General features: G+C 40.6%; 1 protein-coding gene and 4 non-coding genes across 5 annotated transcripts; all 5 read right to left on the reverse strand.

Annotated features, from left to right (window-relative positions):
- Window positions 1-291: 291 nt before the first annotated feature.
- Window positions 292-24,288, reverse strand: WDR43 (WD repeat domain 43). The gene is made up of 18 exons (XM_075749446.1): window positions 24,012-24,288; window positions 19,337-19,471; window positions 17,744-17,865; window positions 12,954-13,074; window positions 11,639-11,778; window positions 11,026-11,128; window positions 9,881-9,945; window positions 9,334-9,505; window positions 8,753-8,839; window positions 6,789-6,920; window positions 6,202-6,339; window positions 5,274-5,360; window positions 3,884-3,915; window positions 3,022-3,085; window positions 2,000-2,113; window positions 1,484-1,553; window positions 823-878; window positions 292-727 (listed from the first exon to the last, which is right to left on the reverse strand). Exons 1-18 carry the CDS (start codon window positions 24,240-24,242, stop codon window positions 608-610), a joined length of 1,989 nt encoding a protein of 662 aa, XP_075605561.1. The 5' UTR covers window positions 24,243-24,288; the 3' UTR covers window positions 292-607.
- On the reverse strand, window positions 7,883-7,961 carry LOC142601467 (small nucleolar RNA SNORD53/SNORD92). The gene has a single exon (XR_012835026.1). It is a non-coding gene; the product is annotated as a small nucleolar RNA SNORD53/SNORD92 (small nucleolar RNA).
- On the reverse strand, window positions 11,434-11,517 carry LOC142601471 (small nucleolar RNA SNORD53/SNORD92). The gene has a single exon (XR_012835030.1). It is a non-coding gene; the product is annotated as a small nucleolar RNA SNORD53/SNORD92 (small nucleolar RNA).
- On the reverse strand, window positions 12,725-12,808 carry LOC142601469 (small nucleolar RNA SNORD53/SNORD92). Its single transcript, XR_012835028.1, has one exon. It is a non-coding gene; the product is annotated as a small nucleolar RNA SNORD53/SNORD92 (small nucleolar RNA).
- On the reverse strand, window positions 17,430-17,506 carry LOC142601468 (small nucleolar RNA SNORD53/SNORD92). The gene has a single exon (XR_012835027.1). It is a non-coding gene; the product is annotated as a small nucleolar RNA SNORD53/SNORD92 (small nucleolar RNA).
- Window positions 24,289-24,305: the final 17 nt, after the last annotated feature.

Genomic DNA, 24,305 nt, shown 5'->3' on the forward strand with positions numbered 1-24,305 from the left:
AAGTCTCAAGTTCAAATTTGTTAAAAAAAGAAAAAGCCATTTTTAAGTCAGGTTGGCATTTAGATATTGCCAAGGCATGGCTAAACCAATGGAGGATGGGGGGAAAGAAAGTTTCAGTAAAGAATTTAAATATTACAAAAATATCTTTTTTTTTCTTTTTTCCGTTGTTTTTTTTTTTTAAAATGCAGCAGGATACCCACTTGCTATTGCTAACTGAAGCATGGAAAGAAGGTATAGACCGGTTGTCTTTGATCCGTGAATATCTGAAACAAATTCAATGTAAAGCTGAACCAAGTTTACCACACAAACAGCGGTGGCAGATTTATTTCACTTGAGATACAAATGCATGTCCACATGACAGGCATAATCTGACCATGAGGTGGAAGAAATGTTTCTATAAGTAAGCGCAGGGAAATAGGGCGAGAGAAGGCTGGCATGGTTAAACATTCTGGATTCAGAAATGCACAGTGCCCCACATGTGCCTCTGCACACAGGTATGCACGAGTCTGCACTCCCTATATGCAAATATGGCATCATTCGGCAAGATGATCCAGAATTAGTTTGGTGGCCCACTTGTTTAAACTGTTAAAATTATTCTTTCGTGCCGTTATTCTTCTTCACTTTCATTTTCTGGTTCCAAGTCAGAATCTCCATTGATTTCCTTTTCAACAGTCATGTCCTGTTCATCAGATTGCTCCTCCTTCTCTTCATCTTCATCCCAGTTTTCCTGGGGAAAAAATAAACAGGAATGTTTGAACCTTTGATGGTCGCACAATTTGTGTAACAAGCAGAGGGGAGAAAATCTGATCCAACTCCACTTACATCAGAGTCTTTATCTGCAATCATCTCATCATCTGAGCCTTCCTCCTCTGAGGATTCTGCGAAGACAAAACAAGCCCTCAGTCTGAAGAACACTTTAAAAAAATGTCATCACACAAATAAAGTCCAATGCCACAAGCAGCTAAGTCTCCGAACTGTGCTATTTCAATTCCTAAACTAATTCTACCTGAAGATTAGGTTGATAAACATGATTTAGGAACAAGTCACTTCCGTTACAATTATACAGTATGAAGTTGCACTAGGAAAAAAAGGCCAACTTGGAAGGCTACATGCACACACTGACATCAACTGCCTTGATGTCCTGCTGACTCAAAAGTAAAAGTGCCTTGACTGTACCTACCTTAGCATAAGGGCAGCTAACACTAGAAATTTGAGGTTGCCAGGTAAATTAAGCAGCATGCTGAACTTCCAGTTCACTGACTCCTTAATTTGTGAAGTTGAGATGGGAGGGAATGAAAGGAAATAAAAGGAGGGGAGGAAGGAATAACCAACTACAAGATGCCCGCATCATTCACCACTGACTTCCTGCCATGGACTTCCCACAAAAACTCTCTTTGCAGACTGTATGCTAACAGATAAGCACAGGAGCATGATGAACAGCCATCAAGTATCAGCTGTCATACACCTAGCATACAACACTTACCATCCTCATAGACCAGCTTTGCAGTCTGATTAACCTCAGTTACATCCTGAACTGCTTCCGATGCTGCAACCTGAATGGAATTTGCAGATTAGCCTTAGATCTAATCATATATTCCAACCTTAAAAGTCAACAAAACTTGTAACAATGTAAGTAGTCTACATCAAGTTTAACACATTAATTCATTTATAGTAGTAGTTTAACAGTCAAACAAGTACAAAGGACAAAGTAAAATTTTAGCGGCATCTGCTCTGAAGTGACGCAGTACCTGCTATTTATACCCCTTCAAAACTCTCTTGGTTAGTAGACACATTTCGCAGGAAAAGATGTGTAATGCTTCCCATGAGCATGGACTGACTAGCTAGTCAATTAAGTGTACCACTTGGAGCATTATCAGCGTAGCTGTACAGCAGCTGTATTAGGTTCCCAACGACAGGTCCCATCAGAGGTAATCACAACAGGAGGTTAAGTCTGCAAGCAATACTTCTACACATCCCATGTTATTTAGTTGGAACTCACCTGGGTGACAAGAATGAAGAGTCTTCCATGCAGACGGGAAAGCTTTTGCAAAGTTTTTACTCTGCTCTCCATTAACTGGTAAAGCATTCCCAACTGAGGAATAAGGTCTGGCAACTTGGGAGAAGAGAGGGATGAAGAAAAATGAAGCTGTTAACCAACACATCACAAATTTCTCATTTTTTAAATTTTTAAACTACTTTTGTACGTTTGGGGCAAGCAATCCTTGCTCACATTATTCCAGACAGAAGGAAGAGCTGAGGGTTTGCAGAAACCACCTGCAGCCTGAGCAATTAACACTTAGCCATGTTTAGAAATACCATCTACTTTCAAAACATGGTGATTCTTATACTACTTTTCCTTTCCACAGTCACTGCTGTAAGCAGGTGTCGCAGCACTGTTTGGAAAGCTGTGTAAATGGGAACTGAATATACACCAGTGTACAAATACAGCATCAGCAACGTGTACAAGTTCTGATGCACCAGCAATCCTGTAATAAAAGGGAGAAAGGACCAACAGTGCCAAAATGCCTTCTTCTTGAGCAAGAGTGCTTTATCCATCACTTGTAAGGCAAGGCTGGACTTCAATCCAGAGGCTAGTACATTACTTACTACCCTGCCAAATTTGGCACACATTTACCCTCAAAGCCCAGCCATGCCCAAGAAACTCTCAAGATGAGCATTACAACAGCGAGGCAAATTTTGTTCTATAAGATTTAGCAACAAAGGCTAGATTACTCTTTGACAGTAGTTTTGTTCCCTGACTCTAACAGGCATGACATAACTTATCTTGGTTTGACTTTGGGATGACTATAATTATGTCACAAATGACTAAGACAAACGATTTAGAACCAATGTGCAGCAAATTTGGCAAAAGTGGCAGAAATATAGCCCTCTGTACATTGATTTGGGCACTGCCATATGTGGAGAGCAGGAAACAGATTCCTGAAGGAAGAACATACGTTTAACTTAAACACATAAATCTAGCTTTAGTTATGTGTATTAACATTAATACAAGATACTTACTGTGCAAAGGTAGGATGCATGCAGAGTGAAAACAGACTTCAGCCATCGAACCATTAGTGAGGCACTGGAAAAGAAAAATAAATTATATCAAAGAGATACTGGCTGTGAAACAACCATTTCACGTTCTAGATGCTAAGTAGATCTATAGAAAGTGCTCCTCCTTCATCATATAAAAAGATAAGTGCAGATGGAAATACAACAGTTTGGCTATCCCGATGAGATAACTATGTAAGTTATTTGTTAGGATAAAAACAGACATTTAAGTGAGGGATTAAAACTAGACATATTCAGGGGTGTCTGCTTCTGACAACTTTTAAGGGAGGTTTCAAGGAATAAAACACCAAAAGACCAAAAGTGTGCCACTTCCTTCTCCACCTACAATGAGGGAATTTTTCTTTAAAGAACAACCAACTAACAATTAAGGACAGCTCACCTCAGCAAAGCTATCCTTAGAGCAATACAAGAAGATGTCGGGCGACACGACTGGTTTTGTTATTAATTAAACACAATACCAGGCGATGTCTACACATATTTGATAATTAAACTGAAAAAGCTACACATCTGATAGTTATTTTATTTTATATATTGATCAGATCCGCAGTGTCGATATTCTGGGACTTCAGATACTTTCTCAGGGTTATATGCTTATTCCAGGTATCCTTTTTCCCTTTTTAATTTAATTTCAGCCACTGCCTTCATAAAAGTTCTTCTTTGCACCCACCATCAGGTGAGAATTTTTACCTCAGGATGCTGCAGTTTAATTAGTTACTGTGGAAATCAATCACATAGATGGAGGGAGGAACCATAACACACACAGAGAAAGTTTCAGGTGAATTAAACTGTATTTGAGTTGTCTTCTCACCTGTATGGGTTCCCCTGCAATCTCTTCGTAAGCTAAAAGGACAAAAATAGTCAGCAGTAAGTAATGAACACATAATGAGTTTAAAAACCCAACATTACATCCATGTGACAGCCCCAGTGAAGTTTGCTAGGATTAACCATTGCCAGCCTCCAGAATATTACATTGCTGGCTCTACCATCCTATACGCAGGCTGAGTTTCATTATTACAATATAACTGGAACTCTCAACAGGCAATATAACCAGAGAAACTCAAAGGTGGCAGGAATAAGTAGAAGGAAATCCCTTTGTTTATGGTTCTGTGTATCTGCTTAGTAGAGCAGCGGTTACAAGGTGGACAAGTTGGGGAAACAAGCAAAGGTAATATCAGGTAAAGGGTATTTCACAGAACAAATCTCAAGCTCTGGAGAGGACAGTTACATGAAGGTCTGTCCATCCACTGAGACTGTGTAGTCAGACACTTGCACTTGGATTCTCTGCCAAAGGTCCTAGAGAAGAAATGCTACACCTCATTAACGTAAGTCTAAGGAGGTGTCAACACATGCTTGAAGGAAGGCTCAACATTGAAAACCAGGCCATCTGCATAATTCAGTTAAGATTAGTACCACAAGTAAAAATTAAATCTTACTTGTGGCCAGCACATTAAAATAAAGAAAAATCTAACCATTAACTTAGGTTACAGAATGTCATTCACATAACAGCAGCAACTAATCGATGTTCAGTTTAAAGAAATGTCTAGATAAGGCTAATCATTAAAATATTTCTGTCCAGATACAGATATTTTTTAATATCAGTGAATAAGCAGTTCAGAAGCCAAATCCCTTTTAAAGTTATTACAAAGCAATGTCACCAAGCTTAAATATAGCAACTGGCTTCTGAGCTATCTTCAAAATAGGAAAGAAATTGCCCCCCCAATTTCCAAGCACTATCTAAACTCACTGCTCTAAGTGCGTATTCTATTTTTTTCCTCTCACATGAGTATCTAGCATATTTATGCTCATATAACTTGCCTTGGCTAGCACTGCAGTTTTCATGTTTCAAATTATCACCCATTTTAACAGTTTAAAAGAAGATGTAACAGTAATTTTTTGCCATGGACTAAACAAGCTTTAGCTTAACCTCTTCCTTCCCCCTTACCCCATAATTATTTAAGATAATATTACATGATCTAATGCTCTTCCTAGCTTTGACAGTAGCAATTTGTCCTTTGGTTAAGCTTCAGCTAGAGAAGATAAGAACCTATCAGAGAGAAAGTAAGAACAACTTCTGTCCTGTAAAAACAGCAAACCAATTTCAACGGTAAAAATAAACAGACAAATCCTGGATTTTCCCCAACTAGATTGTAAACCAAATGTAGTTTGTATGACAGTACAAGAAACGCAGTCTCTCCTACCTCATGCAGCAGTGGAATGACAGCATGTATAGGCATTCTGGCTACTGTGTTCTTTATTACATTTTCCTTTCTTGTGTTAAGGACTCTCTGTTAAAATGGAAAAATATGATCAGAAAATCATTCAATTTTAACATGTGTATGAGCAATGAGCACAATCAAAAATTCCTTGCTTTAAATCTCTTTTCCTACTCCACTACCTTTGCATGCTGCGATGAGAATAACGAGTGAAAAATATTCACTATGAAAAGGAGTTCCATTTTTCAAGTCAGCTATAATTAACAAAATAAGACACTTGATTAACCCATTTAAAACAACTTAGCATTGTGTCTAGCCCACCCACCCCATATTAAAAACAAAGCATCTCAGGCACATTAAGATTTCCCTTGCTATTTTCTGTGCTTGACTTCTGTAAATAAGTGCCTGTCACCGGTATCTGTGACAAGTAATTTCTATTCAGCATCAAATTCTTAGGAGTTCATTTCCCTGCCCAAGAACTATGGTTTCCTCCTAGTCCAAGTGCAGCAGTAAGCTTTTCAAGTGAAACTGTTGTCATCAATGCATTTTTCAAACAGTATCTATTTGGCAGCCGTACACTCAGGAGACTAAGCACAGATTATGCTCCAACTCAAGCTAAAGGGAAGATTAGTAACATTGCTTGTAAAACATCTCAACTGTGACATAACAAATTTATCATAAACAGAAGCGCCACAAAGTTCATGGACTGACGCAGAAAGCGAGGTAGATGATAACAAAAAAGTAATACTGCTACTATCATTTATAATACCACTGCCTTGAGCAGCAAATCAGCAAAAAGCAGCTGGGAGAAACAACGGCTTCTTAACTGTTCAGCCTCCCCAGCTCTCAGGAAGGCTCCCCACAAGTCTCAGCAGACAGACTAGACAGCATACCACAATCTTGTAACACTTACATTTAAGATTTCTGCATCGTTGCTTTCCAAGCCCTGAACCAAAAGTACCGCGAAGCTATCTGTTTGTGGAAGGCCACCTGGAGTTTTTATTTTGCTCACATCAATATCCAATGCCTCTAGGCGCTCTTCAATGCTTTCCTGCGGACGGTAAACAAGGGCAGCGCTCTTTCAGTGCACTTTCTCAAAAACATCAGCTGAAAGCAAAGTACCTAACCTACAGCATCCCCTCTGATTCTGCTGGAAAATAACACAAATTTTGCATATTCTTTTTAATGTACTGAAAGAGAACAGCCAGAGAAAAGAAGAGAAGATGAAGTTTTGACTGAAAAGCAGTAATATACCTTAGTACAGGGACACAGACACAAGTCTGTGACCAAGTTCTGCAAACTATGGGCAAGACACACAGGGCTTGTATGAGGGAAAGGTTTTGAGCAGAGGAAAGTCTCTTTCGTAGAAAAAGATTATTATGATTAACCTCGCTTCCACACCAAAAAAAGCAAGTTCAAGTTCACCTAAAGAAGTTGTAATGATGATTTGTGATTCTAGTTTCTCTATTATTGCTGTTTCTAAAAGAGGAAGCACTTTACCTCTGGCTCTCCCGGTTTCCTCTTGTTTTTCTTTTTCTCCTTTCCCGAGGATGCGGTTTTGACAGCTGTACTGTGTCCTGGAATGCCAGGCACTAGAACTTTGGTGTCTGAGTTCACAACAGGCGTCTTTACCTAGTAGACAGAGATAACCACATTGGCATGAATTGCTAATATCTTGAGCTTTCTTCCAATTTAAAATACTGATTTTATTCAGAGACTCTCACATACACAGTAAAAACAGCCTGCCACAACCCATTTTCTTGACATACATATATATATATATAAGGAAAATCCTGTATTTTTAAGAGCAATTAATAACCTAAAGCAACAATGAGCTAATTTTCATAATTAACTAAAGCAACGTTCTCACCTCTGAATCATTTTCCTTACAAGCTTATTCTGTAACACTCATTGAGCTAAGCGCTTATACCCAACAACAAATATTTGGATGTTTGCTAGCAATAGATACCACAGGTAGTAATAGTCAGGCCCATAAACTGCATGCAGATTGATTCAGCTTCCACTGGAAGGTAAGAACTGATCACGAACAGCTGCACAATCTAACAGTAAAAAGTAGTTACTATTCACTTCAATCCCACTGATTTTCTTCTAGGGATTGCTCAGTTGCAGAACTCGGTAGTCTGAATTAGACTGTGATCATGATGACAAACAGAGCAACCTTAGGGTTCAGCAAACAAGCCATGGTATCCATCTTCAAGAAACACAAGGGAGATTGAATTTTAAAGGCAATATATTTAATAACAAAGTGCTCCCTTAACCCACAGAGGATGTAAGGGCGTATGCCACCTCCAGAACATCATGAATGCTACCTGTTACTTCCAGAACACTTCTTTAACCACAGCACTTCTGTGAAGGCCTTTTTTTTGGAGTACCTACCCAAACTTCTGTACTTGTGGTAGCCCTGCTGGCTGCCCACCACAGCGATACAAATAAAATCTACTACGGCAAGCAAAGCAACTTCCATATGCTGTGTGTAAAAGTGAAAAAAATTGATTTTGCGGCTCAAGAATTTTGCAGTAGAACTGCAATGGTGTTGCTCACCACACTAATCACTGACCTTCTCCCCATAAGGCACGCTCAGACAGCCAAGAGAAATGCGTCTTCACTGGAATTCAGCAAAAAGCGAAACCAGGATGGGTATCATCACCACATGCCAGGGAGTTCCTACACCTCTCACTGCGTTTCAGTTCTGCTACCCACCAGCTCCAGGACTGAGGCATCAGCACAAAACCCCGCCTGGCTGATGGAGCACCAGATCCGGTAGGGAACTTGAGGGTTGGAAAAAGAGCGCTGTCTGCTCACTTCACTGATACCGCAAGCATTTCAAATCTTCAAGGCCTTGAATATGCGCACAGATTAAGAACTTCACAGACTGTGTCTAACCCCCCAGGGGATCCTGCATGAGAGAAAACAGTGGCAAGTGGCCTCAGTGGACACTGTTGCCATCTAAGCGTCAAGCTCACGTTCCCAGGTGCCATATTTGAGTAGGAACACGTGAAGGCTACCTCGAGAAAAAGCCAGAAGGACATGCCCTTTACAGCTCCATTACATCTTATTTAGACTCTAAAACAAAGCCATCCCAACTTCAGCCCAAACCATCAGGGTCAAAGAGGCTGTACAAACTGACAGACTCTAGGGGAAGGACTGATCTCAAGCAGAAAAGAAACCATCAGCTAGTCCTGTCTGTCAAGCAGATCCGCTGAGAACAGGACTGGCTATGAGCTACAGGAGGGTAACTGTGTGGGAGAGCATACTAGGACACACAGCAGCCACGAAGCACATTTTACCCACACCTGCCTGAGTGCTTTGGACATCTGTAGCTCCCACTGCAGCTCTGAGCAGGTCCATCCAGAAATCCAACCTCATTTTAAAAGAGACCAGTGACTTCTATCATTTCCAAAGTAAAACAAGAGTAACAAAATCACATTTCACACAAAGCTCACCTTTGTTAGAGCAACATCTGTTTTAAGTGACAACACTTTCTGGATGTCCCTTATCAAACATATGTGGGATTCAGTGGTGTTCAAAGACTAGAAGGACAAGAACAAAACCAGTTAATATATTTGAAAATCACACATGTGATTCGTTACACCACTGAAAGGTGAGAACAAATTCCAGAGATATAAAGTAGAACAAACTTTTTTTCACTCTAGTACAGCAGCTGCTTTGCACACCTGCCTTTTGTTACCAGATCTCTATGCTCTCTAAAGAAGGTCACAGAGGTAAACTGAAACAGTATTAAAAACAGTTCCAATGGCCTAAGTCAGTAACAGCTGAAATGGTGAGAAACAGCCCGCAATAATGCCAAGCTGTATTTTAACTGAAAGAATGGAAGAATACAAATCACCTTTCAAAACAGTTCAGGGGCAACAGTCATAGCTCCCAGAAAAGGGGGAAGGAATAAGCTTTGTCTTGTTATACAATTTCAAAAAAGTAAAAATAATTATAAAATATTCCCTCCAACTGAGACCAGTATGCAGTCCATATTACAAAATCCAAAACCTCTGCAGTAAGTTTTACATACCACTTTCTCTATGATGGGCTGTAAGGTGTTTCCATACACAAGCAGCAGAGACTGTTTGTCTGTGCAAAACGCAGCTGCTAGAATAGGGACTGGCTTTGGTGTGGAGTCCCCATCATTTCCAGGTGTTGCTATCTGGATAGTACAGTTTGATGTTAAGGGTTTTTTGCAATAACTGGAAAAAAAAAAAAGGAATGAAAAAATTCCGAGAGGTTTAGCTTAAACACTTCATTACCTTGCACATCTAAGTCCCTTTCATTAGCAGGTCCGCAGCAAACTCAGCCAGTTTGCACCTTTTACAGATGTGTAAGATGGGTACAGACACACAAAGTCTTGGCTAAAGCAAGACTTAATACCAAAGCGCAGCACAGCCCAGCCCCAGCAAGTAAGTTCTCCAAAAATGTGCCCAGTAACCCAAGACAAAGAACCAGCTGGAATATGGTTTGTGAACAGATACAAGAGCTTAAAAGCAGCAGCACAAGACTGAACTCTGCCTTACAGTAATCCCAGACCTTTCCCAAAGAGACCCTCAAGACAAATAGTAACTTACCCATTTAAGATATGTTCAAATAAATGCAACTGCCCATCTCTGCACACAACTGCTAACTTCACAGGCTGAAAGCACAGTAAAAGATTTTAATTAGATCAAAAGGCAAACCTCCCATAAGTATAGGAGGTTTGCAGAGACAGCTGCATGGCTACAATTTTACTTTTTTCAGTTAACTAAACACATTAAAGATATAACCAAATCCATAAGGAAGATCAAAGATACTAACATCTTGGGAACATTTAGAACAACTATTAGGCAACAAAAAGATAACTCATAACTGTACGTTACTGTGCCATTACTGATATATCCAAATTTGAACAGTTTGGACAGTAGCAGACATATGTCATCATAAACAACAAAGTTCCAAAAATATGATACCGAACATGTCTAGAGACACAGATCTACAAAGGCGCTGACATTGTAAATACGCTTCGAGGAAAGAAACTGAGATGAGTACTCTGAGCAATTACATGACAGGTGTACATTACAGAAGACTTATCTCCAATACACGCAGGAAGAAGGCACAACTTGAAACATTAGAAAATACAGCATGAAATACTGTTTTTAGAAAAGGAATCTAAAGGCAGCAGGAGAAAAATGTTTTAAATAATTACTGAAACAGTTTGCGAACCTGTTTCACATGAAGATTTTTTTCATAACTGCTTTGAAAGACTTGCACTTGCTGAGATGCTTGGGAAATGCACACTGCTACTTTAACTCACTAAAGGCTAGTTAATTCAAAATGCAGTTACACTGCCAAAGCCACTTGAGATCAGGAAAAAACAACCATACCCAAACTGGATTTTTGCAAAGAATTTTTATGTGTTTTTTGCTGCCAAATTCTAACAGCCATTTTGATTACTAACTTGTTCTAAATAGGAAACAACTGACATTTCCGCCATCACAAACAGAATTTCTGACGAAAACACTGAGTTTGCACTTAGTAGCTTTGAAAATGAGTATTTCAAACTTTATAAGTACACCTGTAATAAATATCCTTACACCTGTGAATTGGCATTCAGATCTCATCTCTGCATAACAGGACCCAAAACCAAACCAAGCTTCTTTCTTTACACCCTTAAAAGGAAACTGATGGGACAACTGAAAATTGTTGAACATATGCAGTTACAAACTATTGCTCCTACCTCTTCTTTGACTTCTGATACAGTCAGATCAATAAAAGTTGGTTCATCTGTTACTGTGAAAGACATCACGGCATTCTTTTCTTTCCTATCTGATCTGATCTGCCTGGAAGACACAAACAGCACACATTATTTAACACAACACAAACAGCACTCTCTGCACCTGAAAAGCATTATAAAGCCTACCAATCACCAGCAACTGTGGTAGTATCTACCCCACCCCAAAATACTCATGCTATAATTTCAGCTTTCATCTTAGCAAGTGTTCTAAATTCCAAGTGCAAAGTAACTCCCAAGTGGCATCTAGCAAGGAAACTTAGCGTAAACCTTACAGTAAGTACAAAAAACAAGGAAGCCTATTACATGGTACGTTCTTGGCACACATTAGCAATTCAAACGGCAACTGGAAGCATGCTCAGACACAGCCAAGGAAATTCACATCTTCATTCAACAATCAGTGAGTTGAAACCACCATTTAAGAGATCATCACTGCATTTCTCCAGAGTGCCCCTTCTGTTTAACCTTCTGTTTAATCACAGAGTTCAGAACATACTTGATGAGTCCATCCTCAATACTGATCGTAATCAAAGTTACAAATTATGAAAAGCTTACATACCATACACTCAGTAATCGGTCATGTATAGCTCCAGACAAGAAATAAAGCCCTGTAATTCCATCAAAGGGCTTATTTTCATTCATAGGTTTCACTGTGGTAAACATTAATGATGACACTGATGTAGCATGGCCTGTGAAATGCTAAGAGAAAAAAAAAAAGAATCTTACAATGATTGCCATTAGCAATCATATGGCAAAAATTAAAACATTAGTTAACAAAGAATGCTAGGAAAGATTCAAGTGTTACTAAGTCAACAAGGACTTTTCAGTGATTTTTTTAATAGTGATCAGCTTCCTTGCATTTCTGTATTTCAAGGAAACATTATCCAACCCTCCAGATATTTATCAGAATTTTAGAAGTTAAATGGGGAATCAAAGGCAAATTCACTGGGACTAATTCCGTGCAAAAGAGACCACATCCACCTGTACTGCTGTTACTGTCAGAAAGCACTTTCCCCCCCACCCCACGCACAATTTTACACTTCAACTTTTACAATACAACTAGATTCATAGCTTCATTCTCAACCGTAAGATGAACACACAGGTCTGCTGGCACAGTAAGGCTGTTCAACACCCCTGCCCCACCCCACTCAAAAAAAAATAAATCAGTTCTTCAATCTATGTTCGTAAATAGTGGTTTTGGTCACACAGGATGCAAACATACATGCCAGCAAGTCCACAGTAACACCACATGTGTACACACGTACTTGACAGCAAGTACCACGAGATTCAGAGACTGTATGTGTCATATCTGCTAGCAGGCAAGAGAACATGGCTGCATTCACGGAACAGCTAAAACATGGTAATTTGCTCATGTCTGAGTCCCGCTCAGGCAACAAGGGCTTTGCTCCTACGCCTTCCAACTGTTTCAACAGCAAAACTGATAATGCCACCAGTTACGCGAAGTTTAGCAGAGAAACTTGAAAGCTTCAAGGAGAGACTCACGTTAAAGGTCAGGGAGGTCATGCACAAACCCATGCCGGCAGTAACTAATACTGTGGTGAACTGAGTTCTCCTGCTAGAAGGGTACCAGAAAGGGAACAGCATCCATCTTTCTGCTACAGGCTTGAGAAAAGGTGCTGGAAGCATGCTCAGACACAGCCAAGGAATTTAACGTCCTCATTCAACTCTCAGCAAGTCGAAACCACAGTTGAGGGTATCATCACAGCAACAGCTTCCAGCAATCCCAAAACTGCCAACTGTCTCCTCACACTCAGTGAAATTTTCAGATGTCCTCCCAGGAAACACTAGATAGGTAATGACACTAATCAAGAACAGGGGGTTTTTTTGGCATCTAGTTTAACAAAATTACTTACTCTGTAGACTTCTTTGGTCTCCAGGTCCCACAGTTTTATAGTTCTACCAGCTGACAGCAGCATTTTCCCATCTGGACTGATGCATAAAGAGGTGACACTATTGTTGTCGCCTTTCCACTTGCTAGAATTTGGATGGACGGTTTTTGTACAAAGGGAGTAAGATGGAGAGAGAAAACAATATTCATTAGCATAATCTCAAAATGCACATCAACCATGCTGGAAAATTTAAGGCAACAATGATTTAAAAAAAAAAAAAAATTATGTAGTCAAAGATGAGGTCAAAACTATTCTGTTTCTGCTCCTCTCCCTCAAATTAGTTTACACAAAAATATAGCAACTCAAAAATGTAAAGCTATTTAATACTGAACAACTGTTGACTTTTTTTAATATTTGCCTATTCTGTTCTGAATTCCTCTCCTGAAGTTCTCTACTACCCAAAATACAGTAAGAGGAGCCACATCATTTCAAGACTTCTCTTTGCACCATAATCCAAAAAGTTTACACCAACCCATTCAGAAAGGCCTTCTCAACACTGAAATTCAGAGTTTCAAGGCCCATTCCATTCCTGGCCCTCCTAAGTCTATCAATGACATTGACAATAATAAACTTTACCTTAAAGGTCTATGGTCCAAAGCACTATTTTAAATAAATAAATAAATAAAAAAGAAAGATGCTGTCATGAAAAGCTTGCTTTGAAAAGAGTCTGAGTATTACATGTTTCTTGCAGGACAAAACTGCAAGGAAAGCATTAACACAAACCCTTTACAGTTAGGAAGTATCCTGCAACCCATCACATTCTGATTGTGAACAGTTGCTCTGGAAATGCTTCCAAATAGCTTTCATATGCTCAAGCAGCGCCCCTCCTATCTTCCAAAACAGAGCTCATTTACTGCATCACTTTTGATCAGATTTCATAGAAGCTGAAAGTTTTACTACCTACAAACTTGACAAACAACATTTACATCTTACAGAGAGCATAACAAGATTTTGTATTGTCTTCCAAAGAGAAGTTCACAACTAAGAATTTCAAACCATTTAATAAGGTGAACCCACGAGGGTATTTTTAAATGTACTAAAAAGACTAGTCTAAACTAGACTGCAGAATATAAAACACAGCAAAAATATAAAACACAGTTTGGATACTCTATATTATTTTACAGAAAAGAGTTTTAAACAGGATGTCATGAAACAAGAAGCTGCATAAGGAGATGTACATAATGTCTCTGAGTATTCAGAGTATTTAAGACATGAAAAAGCTACAACCAGAGAAACAAGAAGCCATCCTGGATGTTTTAGACTACCTCTCTCCACCACCTTTCTCCTGCCTCTTCAGAAACTCCCTCTGCCAGAGGTTTCAATGCGTGCTGCCCAGACCTCCTGAAGTGGTTCTATAGGCTACTTCTACAGTAATTAATAAAGTCAAGCCTAAAGTCACATGGTTTAAATTGCCTGTCTAGCAGTCTGTACTTCTACAGGAAACTATCTCGAAGCCTTCAAATCAAAAGAAGTTGAACAATTCTTGACCCAGGAGCAACCATCCTGAATTCTCTGTAAGGATTCATTTCCAGGTCCTGATAAGTGACAAAAATACAGGCAATCTCACATATATGTTGGGCATGAGCAATTATTTTGGATAATTTGATCCTTCTAGTCTCATCAATTTAAGTAAATTTTTAGAGAGTTGTCGTCTTCTACTATTTCCAATTTCATTTACCTTAGGTATAACTCATAATATCACCAAAGAAAAATTCAGGCAAAAAGCATGACATTATATTGCTGGTATACTCTTAATATATACACTCCAGGAAAGATTATTTGTTGCTATCTTCAAAGCTAAAGAATACAATGCGTCTAATTACCTTTTATAGCCACAGCCTCAAAAAAAGCAGCAGTACGGAACAGGGGCAGAGGGAAGCCCCAAAGGTGTAGCATGAAAGGAAAAATTCTCACATTTCCCGAGAAAGCAGCATGACTGGGACCCATCTTAAGTACCTGTACGTGAACACACGTGCTATGGGATACAAACAGGACGAATTAGATATTCATGGGCAGCTTCTGAGCTTTGATCTCACTGGGATCACAGAGACATAGTGGGATAGCTTGCAAGACAGGAGTGCTGCAATAAATGGACCTTTAGGAAGGCACTTCAGCAAGGACACACCAGGAAGGCAAAAAGGAGAGAGGTTTCTCCACACAGAAGGGTAGCATGAATGCATGGAGCTTTCCTCCAAAACAGGGAAAGAGCCAGCAGAGAACTTACAGCTAAGTATGAGAATAAACCAACAAGGGTGATGTGGTAGGCATCTCCTACAGATTGAGTAAAAAAGAAATAGATAAATCTTCATAAACCCATGCCATGGTTCTTCTAAGGGGCTTTACCCACCCCAACCACTGTGGAAGGGCAGCATTGGAGGGCAAAAGTAGACCCAGAGACTGCTGGCAAGTGCTGAGGACCGTTTCTTGATGCAAGTGATTTACACACAGACTATGAAAGGTGCTTTACTGGATCAGCTACTCAAAAAAAAAAAAAAAAAAAAAGGAAGAACTGGTAAGGGATGTGATCGTTGATGACAACTTCCAGCTATAGCAACCACAAGACAATGGCTTTAAAGACCCTAGGAATAACGAGCAAGATAAACAGCAGAATAACAACCCTGGACTTCAGAAGAGTAGACGGCAACTTATCCAGAGAACTGACTGACAGGATCCCACTGGAGGCTACCCTGAAGGGCAACAGGGCCCACGAAAGCTGGCTGCTCTTCCGGGATAACCTCAAAGCAAAAGAATGGTCCGTTCCAGTGAGCAGAAAATCACCAGGTATTACAGAAGGCTGACTTGGCCAAGTGGGTAACTCCTGACTCAACTCGAACACACAAAAAAGAAGTATAGAGAAGGTGAAAGTGGGGACAGGTTACAGAGAGGAATGTAAAAATATTGTCCAGGCATGCAGGGACAGAATTAGCCAAAGCTCAGCTGGTGTTCAAACCAGCAGGGAATATGAAGGCCAGCAAAAGGGCATCTACATACAGCATATCAGCAACAGTAAGATGATGACTGAGGAAAGCGTGGGCCTGCTGCCGAATGGCGTAAGAACCTAATCAGTACATAAAAAAGGCCAAAGCACTGAAGAGCAAAGTCTCTCAGCCCTCCCATGTTCCCCAACCTAGTGCAAGAGTCAGAGGGAGCAAAGCACTCCCCATAATAAAGGAATCCCACATTAGGGATCACAACAGCAAATCCAACTCGTGTAACTCCTTAAGACTGAATGGGATGCAACTGTCTTGGTGGATGAGAGAGCTGTGTATGCCATTTAACTTGAACTTAGCAATGCTTCTGACAATGTCTCACATAGTACACTTGCAGACAAACTGGAGATATATAGATTGAATGTATGGGATCTAAGGAGGGGTAAGAACTGGCTGAGCTCAAACAGTTGTCATCACTGGTATGAAGTCCAACTGGTGGCCAGTTACTGGTGTCACTCCCTAAGGATATCTCAATACAGTTTAATATCCTCGGTAATCACACAGGTCTTCATTAATGACCTCAAAATGGGACAGAATGCACACATAACAAGTTCACATTCAGTATCAAATTAGGGAGAGCAGCTGATACACTGGAGGGCAAGGCAGCTATGCAGGGGCATCTCAGCAGGCTTGAGAAACAGGCTGTCAGAATCTCAAAGCTCAAAGGAAAATCGGAAGTCCTGCATATGGGATAGAAAAATCCCAGTACAGGCTGGAGGCAAATGGCTAGGAAGCAGCTCTGCAGAAAAGGAGCTTGCGGTCCTCATAGTCAAGTTGAACAGGAGTTAGCAATGAGTCCTTGTGGCAATGAGGTCAGCTGCATACTGATTTGCATTAGCTAGAGCGTGGCCAGCGGGTCAAGGAAAGTGATTCCTCTCATCCATGCAATAGTTTTGAAACTGCTTCAGAGTACTACGCACAGTTTGGTACCGAACAAGAAAGTAGATGACGTAGTGGAGTAAATCCAGTGAAGTGCCATGAAGGCACACAGGGACTAGAGTATGTAATGTTAGAGGAAAAGATGACAGAACAGGGTGTGTTCTATCCTAAAAAGAGAAGGCTAGAGGGAGATTTTACAGCCATCTTCTGCCATTTTATGCAAGGTCTCAAGTGAATACAACCTGAGGATGCATCTCTTTTCCAGGGAAACCAAAGAGGGCTACTGTGCAGCACCCACACCATCTTTAACAAAACCAGTAGAGCTGAAGTAAGAGTAACTCAACAGTGGGAAATGTTACAAAAAAGTAACAGCAGCATAAAAGAAGGGTTGGGGTGCCATCACATACTAGGCTTTCACTGAAGTAAGATAACCAAGATCGTTAATAGAAAACTTGGCTGCTTCCTTCAAGTTTAAAAACAGTTTGACTTTATTACAAAAGAAAATAAACGCCTACACCAGACATCTTGTTACTCTGCACTAAGCTCTATTTTGCTCAACAGAACTTTAAGTCTGCTCAGACAGCCAAGTGGAACTGTCCCCACCGCACATCAGTAGAGAGCGAAACCAAATGGGTATCATCACGGCAAGGCCCTTTGAGCAAAGCTAGGCACATGTAACTGATTTAATTGGGATGAGGTGTTCCACTATCTGCTCCCCCATATGTCCAAGGATATTTTCTAGAATTTAGACTTTTCGGCATCACGTAAGTGACTGGAAGCCCATGTCCCACTAAAAGTTAGCATGGAGGGACCCAAATCCCTGTGAAGGAGGAAATACACAAAAGCAAGTGCCAATAAATTTGACTGAAAACCGGCATCACTTACCACTTTACTTTGCAGGTCTGTGTGTTCCACTCCACAATGTGTTTGTCCTCTGAACAGCTATACAAGCAGCAGTTGTCCTGGTGCCATCTCACACAGTTTACTCTATTGTCATGACCACCATCCTACAAAAGGTAAAAGAGGGTCAACTCGATAAATGAAGTCTTGACTACTGAGTCTTCCCACACCAACGTGAACAAGCTGCTCTCTCAAGAACTAAAATGAAATAATTGGCAACTTTAAGAGGAGGCGTGCGTTTAAACACCAATATACACATACAATTATATAAATTAAAGAAACTTTGTATTTTGATATGTAGACGTAAGTATTTCAATTAATTCTTGTTCTAGCACTTCAGAGTTAACCAAAAAATCATCCTGCCCGTTATTTTTGTATGGACAGCCAAACAAGGCTGTCTAACAGTATGAAATTTTCTCAAAGGAAAGGCTAGCACAGATGTCTTGTTGATAGTCATCTAAGTGCCTGCTTGCTTAAGTACACTCAGAGATGAGTATCCTTCCCTTTGTACTCAGCATTCAAAAGTGAGCTATCATCAGATCAGAAGACCCTACAAAGGGGTATCATTCACCTCCCAACAACCAAAATCTCTGCAGCTCAAATATACACTTTAATCATTTATGAAAATATTTCCTGCAATTTATAAAAATTCACTGTTTGAATTGGCACCAGCCAGCTCAGACTACTCCCCAAGATGTCACTGCAAATCAGCTTTCAGCAAGACAAAATATATCACTGCAGGACATTCTGTTCAGTAAGGACAGCTAAAAGTGACAGCTCTTATTCCAGCAAGAATGATCTTTTAATTTAACCTATATGTAAGAAAAAAGTACTTGCCAAATAACACCTGCTATCCTGCTCCTAAAGAAGAGTGTTTTCAGCCAGTGTTTTCAAACCAACTGAAACATTTATCACTCTACATACAACTAACAGTTTAGAAGCAAAAGTATGCCCAAGTATCTCAAAGTATTGCACAGAGTCATTCATACAGATTTATTTTCCTTGTTATGTAACCCAAGACTAAAACCAAGGTACTTTGGAGTAACAGGGAAGTTATTAATGAGAAAGGCGAAACAAAAATCAGTGTACCTCATTCACGAAAGATTATGCGCTGACAGCCCCCAAAAGCTCCCACAAGGGAGGTAAGTTTACAGAAGAGTCCGCCAACACGACACCTTCCAAAGAATCGATGGGGACTTCAGTCCTGCCCTGCTCTCTCACAATACTGTGCAGGAACTGAGGGTATGACACTCCCACAGAGGACTTAACTCTCCAGTTAGGCATTTCATCATTACTGTTATTTTTAATGCAAAATAACAAATCCATGCACATTAAGATACTGCATCAACTTTGAAACCAAGATTTCTCAACATGTACATACCACCACCAATAGAAAAAGCACCATTCAAAGATTCCCAAGCATCTGAATTACTGCACTTCTATTTATAGATGCAGCTATTAAGAAAAAAAAAGTTCTGAATAATTAGTTTATTCCATTTTTGAGCAGCAGAAAGAACAGCATAAACTGAGTGAAACCATCAGTATTTGGTAGCATGTGATGGAGAGTGTATTACTTACTAGCTTGCTCTGTAATTCTCCTTTTACTGTGCTGTACAACAATATACTACCAACTGCTGTACCAATAGCCAGGATATCTGACTGCTTGTCCACTTCTGTAACTTCAGACTTCCGTTTTTTCCTCTGGGGGCCATCCTGGAAAATAAAAAAAAAGAAAATATGAAACAAATTAGTCTGACCAGCTACTTTCAGTGTTAAAGCAGAGGGGGCAAAAAGAAAAACTTCTGTATGTTTGAGACCCAGTCAGCCAGCACAAACTCTGCAAAGGTATAAAATGAAGAAACTGAACTGCACAGCAACCTAGAGACTCATCTTATACCTCCATGTACAAGGTAACAAAGTTGCTATGAGTCACTTGGAAATGTTTGGTGCAGGCCATTCTGCTAGCCTAGCGACCACATACAGGAGAGAAAAAAAAATTTAAGTTTTTCAGAGTTTGTGTCCCAGAGGCAAAGACTAACACCATCAGGATACTTCATCCCTAGAATGGAAATGCTTGATCAGGAATGATCAGTTTATCTTTTCTCAAATGCTACTCAGAAGAGTCTTGTAAATACTAAGTATTCATAATGCCCCTTAAAAAGAAAGAGCTACCTCACTCTGCAGAGGGAAGCAACCAGAACTCAAAGCTGCGCTTTGCCCAAGTCCTGGTGTTGGTACCAGATGTCCTCCTACGATCACAGAATTTTTAAGTCTTCACCCTCTTGCTTTGCAAGTGCTACCAACCCCTTTAAGGGGGGATTTTACTTCGTCTCTCTTAACCAAAACTGGGTAAATGCAGCATATCACTGAGAAGGGGAGAAGGAACAGAACTGGCTCTTGAGCATATGAAACTAAAATAAAGCAGGCAGAAAAAGCCACTACATCTACTCTCACTGGGTTAATCCTACATAACTAATCACATGCATACACAAAAAAAAAAACCCCAAAAAACACCCCAAAACCCACAAACAAAAAAAAACTGTTCAAGGACTTCGCAAGAAAAAAAAACCATCTCTAATGCTACTGATTAGTTTTTAATTTGGACTTTCATAAGTTTCCTTACATTCGTTACATCACAGCAAAGCATTCTCTCCAATTTTTTTTTTACATTATACACAAGCTAATTCTTTCTCTACACAACAGATAGATTTGCACTGATGAGCCAGAAGCAGCCAAAGGAAACTGATAAAATGTGAGCAATTCACTCTGTGCAAGCTCCACGTGGTGTAGCTAATCTGTCATACAACAGACATCACACAGTGAACACAATTTTTACTCAGGCCCAGAGATGTAATGACAATCAGGATTTCAGAGTTTTCACCACAACTAAGATTTAAAAGGTTAACAGTGCAGGATAAATACTTTGGTTCTTTGAAGAAGTGGGACTTTCTTTTCCTCTGTATTTAACACAGACAACGGTTTCTGCAAGGAAAAGTGTTTTCGTTTAGGCCACTAAATACCAAAACGCTTCACAGATACTTTTACATTAAAAGCAGGCTCTTGAGAAGAGATTACAATGTTTTTTTGCAAGCATTTGTTTAGGCTTTATCTTTCCTAGGAAAGAAAAATGTTTATAAAATATTACAAAAACACAGGTGCTGAGAAACCATCACAGTTGCAAAGCACAACCAAGTAAATCAACCAGGTTTTAAGACAATGTTTGAGAAAAGACTCAACTAGTTAATTTTTTGGCAGCAGTGTCAACTAAACCATCTTGAAACTGCTGTTCGACTGGGAAAGACGAGGGCCACATAGTTGGTGGACATGCAAGTACAGTTTACGTTTTTCCTGGTACTTTTTGATCTCTTTATGTAGTTTTATTAATTACCCCACACACCCCCAAGACTGCAAAGCAAAACCACAATTAAGAACAGATTTTATTCTCTTTCCTTGCATAAATCTTTTAACTAAAATTTGTTCACCCTCCATTTCAGTTTGTTATGGCCAATTTCCCTTGGAACAACCCAAAGGTGCCACAAAATTCCCACTGAAGTCCAGTCATTTCCAGCATCAAGAACAAAGCTAGAGGCAGTGAAGGTTTTTCCAATTTTTTTTCACATGTATTTCTTTACTGACCACCCTTTGCCAGCCTTATTAGTGTGGCGTTTTGTTAGGAATTTTTGCATGAAAGAAATGCCAGTGGAAAATTCAGACACTTATTACTGTTGAAGATGACTTGAAAAAAAAACCAAAACCTCTGAGAACTAAAGATCAGGGTCTTCAATATAAGAGCACCCTGTTTTCATGGATAGGATATGACAAGACAGGGGACCTGAACTATACCAAGTATCAGTTTCCTTTTGATTTTTTTTTTTTCCAGATTTATGGAAACTCAAGCTTATTTAGAAATCCTTCAACTTTGCCTAAAAAAGAACAGTGTTTCAATTAGTAGAGATGGTTAAAAGAAATTATTTGGAAAGGGACTGTGCACATATTTTTTCCATAATGTTCCTTCTTGAGTAGGTCAGCCATTAAGACTTTTTTTTTTTTTTTTCAAAAACACAAGTCCAATCTCTGCTGTTCACATGTGAAATAAAGCACCTACAATACCAAAACGGGGGGAAGAGCCTTGATAGTTGAAGATGACAGAGCAGTTGCAGCTTATTAGGAAGAAAGTGGAAGAATATATTTTGAAAGTCAGTGGTCCACACACTCTTCTTGCACAAAGCACCACTTCATGGAGAAGATGGTGACCACCGCAAGCAGGAAGCACTGACACTACGAAAGCATGTATGCAGGGAATATCCCAACAAGCCACCACTGCATCAGCGATTCCAGGGCCTGCAGTTCAAAACTTGATTTCTAATATTCCCCTGTAACACATGGCCTTCATTAACATGGCAGCAGTCCAAAACATACTTGGTTTAGGTGTAACTTGGCCAAATACCATTTATAGATATCTACTGGCACAGTTTTACTCCTGAACACCAGATACTGGTACTACCTAGAGAGATGTCAAATCTCCAGGAATAAAGACCAAAAGACTAAATAATTTCAGAAAAAAACATGTTCAATAAAATATATTTGGCAGAATCATCACAGCTTTAGTTCTTCAGTACAGTCTAAGGACAAACCAATGAATTATAAAAGTTTATGACATAATTATTCCAAAAAATGGTACGTTTTCCAGCTCTACTTGAAAATGTACCAACTTGCAAGCAGTGGACAGTATTCCAACTACGGGAATAATGAGAAAGCACCGAGAGGTAGCCAAATGCTGTCTGATGTCCGTTTTCCATACAATCCTAAAGCAGGTTAAATTGGCACATCTGTAGCTTTTAGGGGTGGGTCTCTAGAAAAGGCTTAGTTTTTAAAAGCTGCTCAGAAAGCTCCTGTGCCTGACTTACGGCACCACAGCAATGCACTATGTTAGGTTAAGTTTTACTTTAGACAGGATAGATTAACCCCATTTTCCCATGCCAGTTTAAGGTGAAGAACCACCTACAGAGCCCTGCAATTAATGGATGTATCCTTTCTCCTTCAAAGTTACGTGACAAACGAACAGGTTAATGCCAATCTAAAACTGACCCTTTCTGCCACATTCTTCAAATGTTCTGGGAGTTATCAAAGTTTAGGGACTAAGCTGGTCAACTGAGAAAAATGAGACAATACTGTCTTCCTTTGGTAATCTCTGTGTTAAGCATTTTGAAATACCTCTTACAGTATTTCAAATAAGCTAAATTGTCGATATACCGAAAAACATTTTTAAAAGCCCTCCCTACTTCTTATGATAAAGAGTGTGGATTTCACATACTTTATCCAAGGGATTTTTTTTCCTCAGGAAATGGTATGCTCTAGCTAGAGAAAATACCATTACTTCAACATAAAACAGATTAAAAGATACCTTACTGAATATACTCCAGATATTTTCAGGTTGAGTGCTCACCAGAGGTGAAATTAAATAAAAGAAATTCAAGGTGGGGAACATCCAAGCCCTCTGACGTGTGTTCTGAGTAAAGTTACTGAATACCTTCTCACAGGATTCCTGAGCTCGGGAAGACACATCACGGACAGCGTAGCAGCATGCATGGAAATACTTCCAAGGGTAAGGAAGCGTGGAGAGATGCTGCCTTTACTGGAACGTGAACTGTACGTAAGCTAAGTGGACGCACAGCAGCCGACCTGTTCTGTAGCATCACCTTTTCGACTAAGGTGAGATGTGCCATGAAGTAACATACCTTGCTCCTTCAAGGAAGGCTTCTTCCATGCAGGTTATACGAAAGACAAATGATTTTACACAGTCAGTGCTCCTGTGATAGCCCCTTTTTTTGTTTAAAAAAAAAAAATTAAAAATCTCCAGTGCTGCTTCCCCCACCAACACGTGAAATTTGCCTTGTGAGGAGCAATCCTACGACGCTCCTCTGAGGGGAGCGGACTCCCCCCACCCCAGGGGACATCACGCGTGGACATGCCCCAAGCACCACGGGGGACGCCGTGGCTGAACCCAGCGCAGCTCCGATCCTCCCAACGGGACCTTTATCCCGTTCCCCACACCGGGACGCCGCGTCTCCGCTCCCCGGCCTGCCCGGCCACGCCGACCCCCGCCACATGGCGCCGAGGGCGGGGTGAAGCCGTGCGGGCCGCGGCCACGCGTCGAGGCTGCTCGGGGCGCCACCATCCCCATCCCACCCCCTCCTTTACCCCGCTGTCGTCGTCCCCCACCCGTTTCCCTGCCCTCACGCACTACCCGTACCTTGCTGGGGGGCGGGCGTCCCCCCGGCGGGGCCCAGGCCAGGCAAGTACAGGCAGCGCTGAGGTGTGCGGAGGGCACGTACTCGTGCTGCAAGCGGCTGCTCGCCGTCTCCCACACCCGCAGACGCCCATCCGAACTGGAAATGGCGAAGAAACGACGGTCGCGGAGAGAGAAAGCGCAAACGGCCCGCTCCGCTGCCACCGCCTCCCCGCCACACGCTGCCGCCGCCATGGCGCTCCTCGCCCGGCCCTCCGCGCCGGCGCATACACGGGCCGCGTGCTCGCCCCGTGCGCC

This window comes from Balearica regulorum, chromosome 3 (genome assembly GCF_011004875.1).
Source record: "Balearica regulorum gibbericeps isolate bBalReg1 chromosome 3, bBalReg1.pri, whole genome shotgun sequence".
NCBI lineage: Eukaryota > Metazoa > Chordata > Aves > Gruiformes > Gruidae > Balearica > Balearica regulorum.

Coding starts and splice junctions, on each gene's coding strand:
- WDR43 (XM_075749446.1), bottom strand. CDS start 24,242: ATGGCGGCGGCAGCGTGTGGCGGGGAGGCGGTGGCAGCGGAGCGGGCC. Junction 3,916..5,273: donor TCATTCCACTGCTGCATGAG/GTAGGAGAGACT, acceptor TTGTCCTTTTAG/CTTACGAAGAGATTGCAGGG. Junction 3,086..3,883: donor TTGCAGGGGAACCCATACAG/GTGAGAAGACAA, acceptor TTTCTTTTCCAG/TGCCTCACTAATGGTTCGAT.